The 7395-nt window shown below is 44.3% G+C and overlaps 1 protein-coding gene across 1 annotated transcript in view; it reads right to left on the reverse strand.

Annotated features, from left to right (window-relative positions):
- Positions 1 to 5383, reverse strand: part of LOC109851703 (B-cell lymphoma/leukemia 11A) — a 29873-nt gene extending 24490 nt beyond the window's left edge. The window contains exon 1 of the mRNA XM_020422036.1: positions 4171 to 5383. Within this exon, the coding sequence (XP_020277625.1) occupies positions 4171 to 4207 (37 nt within the window). The 5' untranslated portion in view covers positions 4208 to 5383. The remainder of the gene's footprint in view (positions 1 to 4170) is intronic.
- Between the last annotated feature and the right edge of the window lie 2012 nt (positions 5384 to 7395).

The raw sequence follows: 7395 nt of genomic DNA on the forward strand, positions 1-7395 counted from the left end.
AATCTAGGATATCAAATCAAGACGGTTTTTTGGTCGACGAGAGAAGAGAGCACGAGATCCAAAAAGAGGACGGACAGAGAGTGACAGAGAAGGAAAAGGAGACGAGAGGAGATGGGCTGTTCCGACCGGCTGCATCAAAGACAATATTCAACGTGCATGCAGCGCGCGAAAGACGCATATGCCGCGCACGTGCCGGCGGGGGGGCAAAGCTTCAAGCGCTCTGTTTGCTAAATAACATCCTCGGGAGTGTCTCAAGACTAGGTGCGGGGCGCGTAAGAAACTCCTCTCGTGGATCGGTGAGCGGAATCGGCGAACGCGCTTGTTAACTTTTGCCGCTCGTCCAAAGGCCCAAAGGCTGGTTTAGATTAAACGAGGCGCGACTATATCGATTAGAACATGACGTGGTAAATCGTAATACACGAACAAAGACAAAACGCAGTTGACGAACGATTTGCAACGTTAGGTCGCGGTAAACTTAGCGCTTTGTGATTCAGAATTTGTTAAGGAAGTAACAATAGACAAAATGATGCTCTTATAACATTTATTTGTATCAACGTATTTATTTTTATAATCAGAAACACATCAGACTGGACGTGGCAAAATAACGTTGGAATAAATAGAGAGTTGGATAAATATCCAAAATATGTGAAATATATGATTCAAAACTGATATTATTACGGAACATTGAAAGTTAAAAAGTTTATTTTATATTTTAACACAAGAATATATTTTTTTTAATTTAAAATAAACTTATAGATATATTCCTGGCTAAAAAAATCTATCAAACATTTAAAAAAGTTTTACAATATCAACAAAACATCATAAAGTTTTAAGTAATTAAAATTAAATTGAAAAAAAAAATTATTCTTTATATATTAGTAATTTGTTCTAAAAATATTGTTTATCAAAAAATCTCGCATTTAAATATTCTTCAAAAACTTTTTTGTTATATTTTAAAAATTATCACCACCGATTGTGTTCGCGTATCATAAATCTACAAAAACGCGCTCGCTAATATTGAATGAGATAGATACCTTATAAACGCTTGTCGCTTTTGCATAGCACGTTATGGGAAAGTGATCGCGTGATAGGATGCATCTGTATCGTTCGACGTGCAAGTAAATGCACGATCTATTTACTGTCGCCAATGTCTATGTACGTAGGAGACACAGAACAGGTAATCGAGATGTATGCAGGCGACATACGCTTCGAGAAAGAAGATAATCTCGCACGTTTGCAAACAAAGTAATTTAAAGCCTCGAAAGCTCGAGAAATAACCGACAGTTTACTCAACGGCTGCGAGAAATCTGCATAAATGTGATAAAGAGTCTTTTTAATTGCTGCAACCGAATTCTGTGAAATTCATAATTCTTCAAAGACTTAAAATATTGTTTCACTTTAATATATCAACGAAAACTCACCTTTTAATGAGGAACGATATTATTCGCGTCATCATCCATTCATCGACTAAAGATCTGACGACACTGTTACTGCCCTCCTCCTCTTTGATTCCGCTTCAAGGTGGGAGATATTCAAACTTGCGAATTCGCGATGTCCACAATGTTATCTTTTTCTCTTTGATCACAACAATCGATCGATTGTGTCGCGTGCCGATATCAGTTCTCCTCCCTCTTTCTCCCTCCCATTGTCTTAAGAGCCGACACATGTCGTCCATCATCACTCACAAATCGAGGTGGTATAATACATCGATCTATCGATCGCTACGCTACCCCCGTAACAGTTGTATTAAATCAACCGAATCGGCGCGCGAGGGGATAATCAGTGCTGCGAAATATTCTGGTATCTTTTCGCGGCGGCGTCATCGCGCGAACTAAAGAATATCGCAGTTGTAATTAAGAAAACGGAGCCGCCGCCGCCGCCGCCGCTACCACCGCCGTCGCCGGCGTCGCCGCAGCTCCGTGGGGACGAGGGGGTGTCTGTCGCGGGTGTTGCGGGGGCGGGTATTGCCGACGGGGGGTAGCGGCCGCGGGGGTGGAAAAGTCTCTGAAAAACGCGCGCATGACAATGCCGCCCTTCCTAACCTCCCCGCGCCACCTTTCACCGCCACCTTCTTCCCCTCACCCGCCTCTTCTTTTCCTACATCTCCGCCTTCTCCTTCCTTGTTTCTCTCTCTCTCTCTCCCCCTTTCCTCCTTCTCTACCTTCTTGGCCACCTACACTCTTCTCGTCTGGTGGGGGCTATCACGGACTAATTAAAAATTCAGCTGACGACAATTTACCCGAAGACGTTGGCCTTCCATCCCTCTTTTCCCTCTTTCGCTCTCGTTCGACCTCTCCCTCTCCCCCTTAAGTTCATTCACTCACACATACACTTTCTCCTTATACTCCCGTTCTTCCTTTCTCTCTCTCTCTCTCTCTCTCTCTCTCTCCTTCTCTCCTCTCTCTTTTTCTCTCGCTCTTAACTTTCTCGCGCCGTTCGTAGCTTTTTTACCTTCCCTCCGTCGTCGGCCACGCGACCGTCGATCCTTTTCACTTTTTTTCTCTTTTTTCGTTGCACCACGAGGAGCGGCAACGCGATCACCTCATCGACAGGTTGCCCTCTTCATCGAAACGCGAGTTTGCTGAGGAAACGGAGTTAATTACCGGATCGCGACCGGGATACCGGTTCAATGAGGAAAACTTGCATTATGACTACTACGCTTGAGTCTTTTTCTCGGAGAAAAAGGGGATTAATTGCGGAAGGAATTGATTTCGAAGTTCGCTTTTCTCTACGATTTTTTCTTTCTTTTATATGACGTAGGAGAAGATGACGCGTAACGCCGACGGAATTGGGACGGATATAAAATGATTAGGATCGAAGTAAAGCGTGCTGGACTTGCGTGACTCGATTGAAAACGATTTACGACGATCCGATCGCAGATCGCCCGGGAAGAAGGATTTGCGGGCCACCGATGAGCGTCAAGAATTCTCGTTACAAATGGCACGAATTTGTCGACGGCAGTTAACAAAACGGGGAAAGAAAGATTGCTTTTGATCCGCGCTTGAGAAAAATTTAAAATCGTAGAAATTAGGTCGTAGAAATTAGATATTCTTCAACACATACAATTATGTGTTTCTAATTAAAACTTAGCTTCTTTTTCGAATATCGATATGTAATCAAATGATCAAAATGTGATAAAGAAAACAAAAAACATGTATCAGTATATAAAAAATATAAAATATTGTGTGTGATTTTGGCTGAAAAAAAGATTTTTTATTATTGTTTTCTGACGTATTAAACATAAGGATTTAATTCTACGTAATAAAGAAGTTTTTAAATACTGAGAACTTATAAAAATTGTCGACGTAAACAAATATGCGATATATTTTTTAGGCGAAACAAATGTATATCGATGAATGTTTACGTTTTGAACATTTGATTTGTTGTAAATCAAGATCCTACGTCATACTTATTGAGAGTTTACTAATTATGTTATAATTATTGTGATGATAATTTCAACTTCTTATTGAATTTTCAGTTTCCTTTCTCCACTTCTAGAAAGGAACAAATAATTATTTTAATTAAAGCATACGGATGTTGGTAAAATCGAAAAAACTGAATATTCATGTTTTACATTTCATCGACGATGAAATTAAATTTCCCGACGTTCACAAATATTTCAAAGTTACAACGTCCCATCCTAAAGTTGGGTAATAAATGACAAAACTAAAGTATCAGAATTTGGTATCAAATCTAATCTAATCTTCGCGCTCCATCTCCTAAAATAAAAAGTAGCTCATAAGTTAAGTGATATAATGTGGTAAACATATCGAAGTATCCGGATAAAAAGCTTTTAATCATTTTTTCTATACATTGTTTCGCCTAACATCGCATGAGAGACAATAAACTTGCTTTCATAAACATAATAATTCATCGCCACACGATGTCCTCGCAACGTGGTGAGTATCACGCGTTTAGCATGTGTCTAATCGTAACACGCGCCTTCGGTTCTCACACCGTCGGCCGTGACAGTCATTTCGTTCTTTCCTCAATTGAGTTATTTGCAAAGTGACCGTGTTTCCGAACGTTAAGCGCGTGTCATCCTTCAACATTGCGACGAATGTTGCACAAAAAAAACAAATGTAAACACGAAAAACGATCAACAAGCTGGCCGACGGACGGGCATGATATGAAGAATGTCTGGTTTTTGCTATCGTTTACACAACTCACCTTGCGCGATCCTGACCGCGGGCATTTTGATCCTCATGGTGGCGTTCGCGATTTTCGACTCTCGTCACGTAGCGTCACTGTTTCTCAAGAAACGAGCCCTCAGCTTCGGGCGACCAGGACGGAACGGGGGGTTGTTGCTGTCGTTGTTGCGCGCCCGGGACCAAGATAAACCGACCAGGTTGTTTTCTTCCGGACTCCTGGATCACATCCGCGGGAACGAGATGAGGAAGGAGGAAGCGACGAGCGCACGTCGGTGGCAGAACAACAGGACAAAGGACGCGATCCTGATCTCGGCCGTCGTCACGCTTCCGCCCTCCTCCCTCTCACCTCCGCCGCGCGTTTTCGCCTCCCGCGAGAGAGTCCATCCGAGATTTTTCGTGTATCTTAAGCACTGTTCTCACCTTCCTTTCCTTCCCAACTAACGTGACGTGTGTCTTGTTTATGCGTCTGGACGCGTTATCCGACAAGTCGCGCACCTGAAACACCGCGATATGTGCGAACACTTGTTCGTCAACTAGCGTCGGTCCTCATGTTCTCCGTCGATCACGCTTGTACGCGACTGCACCGCATTCTTCACCACCGTGGAGAATACGCGCGACATATGACACCGCGGAGCTGATGCGGCCGGCCGATTGAGCGACTAACTGACCGGAACGATATCCGCGTGCACAGGTGCGGAAGAACGTTTGCGTGTCTGTTCTCGGCGGGAATTTTCGCGATTGACAGTTGTATCGTCGCGTTGTCCCGCAATCAGACGAAATCTGTTCGCGAAACCGAAAACAGTCGCGTCGACACGCAGCAACAACCAGTCACTTTTGTCCTTCTCGCCACGGTCAATTTAGTTTTCACAGTCACTTTGGATTTCCCGCACGAGAATTCACGATACAGTCAAAAACGCTCCCTACTTGACAGCTCGCTATCACTTTGGAATTCTGTCGACATCGGCGTTGAGAAAAAAATGAAAAATATAAACAAGTCCAAAAATGTGTCGCGCCACGAGTACTCCGTAGAGTCGCGGCGTGATGTTTCACGCGAGTTCGATGAACCGGAGATCCCAGACGGTCGTCGTCCGGCTGTTTTCCTCAGATCCTTCGACGTTCCTCTCTCTCTCTATCTCTATCTTTATCTCTGTGTGTTTTCTTATCTTTCTCTTTATCTTCCGTTTTTGTTTTTCTATTTTTAATTGCCGGCAGTCGGCGTGATGCACCCGCGGTCCCACGCGCTTCGATCACGATGACGTGATGTCGACGCGCGACGACACCGCGTCCTCGACGTGCGGCCTCGGCGGGCTGATGTTGTTGTCTGGTGCGGCCTGATGACAGCGCGGGTGCTGGATGCCTGATGCCGGCGTGGACCAGAGCGACGACGGTCCAGCATGGGTCGTATCGTCGAGTGGACTGTGTGCCGGACTGTGCGCGCCTCTAGTCGTGTGCCGTGCGGGACCTGGTGTATGTCGGGCACTGCGCTCGCTTCGGACGTTCTCGGTTCGCCTCGGAGCCGAGGCCGGACACCCCACGCGCTCTCGGGGTAGTTTTCACCCCCCGGTAGTGGGGGTAACGCTCCCCCTCCTTCCCTGGCTTTCGCGCTGTCTCTCTGTCGCTGACTCTCTCCCTCCCTCATCGTCGCGCTCCTCTTTCCGTGCCCCTCCGTCCGTTCTCTCGCCCTCGCTATCATTCTCTCTCCCTTCCACTCGAGTGCTCGCGTATAACTCGGCTTGTGTACGCCATACGTACAGCACGCCCGCACGTTCGTCTCTCCTCGTCCGTTGTCGGATCGCCGGATCCGTTTCTCTTTCTCTTCCGCCTCCTCTCGCTCACCGACGTCGGCGTCTGTCTTCCTTGTCGCGCCAAAGATAACTACGAAGAGGGAGACCAAGTCTTCTCTCGTGGATATTCTCTCGAACGAGTGGTAGGGGAAAGGCGCGCTTTTTCCAAAACGCAACCCTTCCTTCGAGGCGCGAGAACGCGGCGGATACGATTTTTCCAACGCGTTCCAACGGACGTGAAGAACGTTCAACGGTTCTTTATCAAGTACGAGAAATTCCGCGATGTGTGTGCACAGCTCGAAAATACATGTTTAAACAATATTTGTTATCTGTGTATTTATAAATTTATCTTTTTCTAGTTAGGAGGTAGTTTTGTATTTTAAATATTAGAAATATTTTTTATTAAAAAGTACGGAGTTTAATTTCGTCACATTGCCGATGATGTGTAAGTCGGTCATCATTGTGTATATTTTTCAATTGTTCACATATGATTTTACGTGTGCGCGCGGGGAGCTCGCGTACATAGGTGTGGACATAAAAATATTTTTTTGAGATGCAGAATGCGATCTTTACGGTGTCGGAGCGATTAATGCTGACCAGGCATTTAAGTTACCGCGATAACTCCCAAATGTATTAATGTTGCTTGGAACGACGCCAAGTTTTCGTTGCTGATCGTTGCCGCACTCGTTACACCGGCGATGAGTTTCTGTTGCGGTATTCCGTCGTGCGTAACAAATTGCTTCAAGTTTACTTTTGATAACTACGAGAAACTTCTTACAAATTACATGTGCGACTATAACAATATCCAATTATATAAATACACGCGCAGAAAACAATTTTTTTTTATATTTTAGATACTCAGATCATCCAAAATCACTTAGAGAACACAATTTTTTGGTCCTAGTGTTCAGGATATAGCATAAAAAAAGCGTTTTTGTATTTTACGCAATAAAAATCTTTTTTAGACAAATACTAAAAGAGAACATGCTAAGTGTGACAATCTTCAGATTTTTTCCAAAAACTTTTCAACTTTGTTTTTACCTTTTCAAGCAGACTACAAAAATTCAAGGACTTCGAATACACATCAATAAAAATCACACTGACAAATACTTCTTTTGTAACATTAGATATTTCAATTAATACCACATCATTTCTTTGCTTTCCTTCGCGGCTATTACCGCTTCATCATGAGACTATGTGTTCTGGAGTAAAAAAAAAAAAACAAAAAAAAAAAGAGAAGCGACGTTTTCCCTGTCGCAGCAAGGCGCTGGTGCTAAATGCAGCCAGATTTACAGGCCGATCGTAGCAACACAGCGGCGCGGTTGTGCATCCGTCGTCGTCGTCCCTCGAACTCTCGAGGCGGTAAACACGTAGCGTCGGATCACAGAGAAAGCGGAGTGCGCGGAGGAGCACACACAGGAATACCTGCTCTCTCACATTAATTATTCCGCGAGTAAAAC

This window comes from Pseudomyrmex gracilis, unplaced genomic scaffold (assembly GCF_002006095.1).
Source record: "Pseudomyrmex gracilis isolate BER0280 unplaced genomic scaffold, ASM200609v1 scaffold_19, whole genome shotgun sequence".
Lineage (NCBI taxonomy): Eukaryota > Metazoa > Arthropoda > Insecta > Hymenoptera > Formicidae > Pseudomyrmex > Pseudomyrmex gracilis.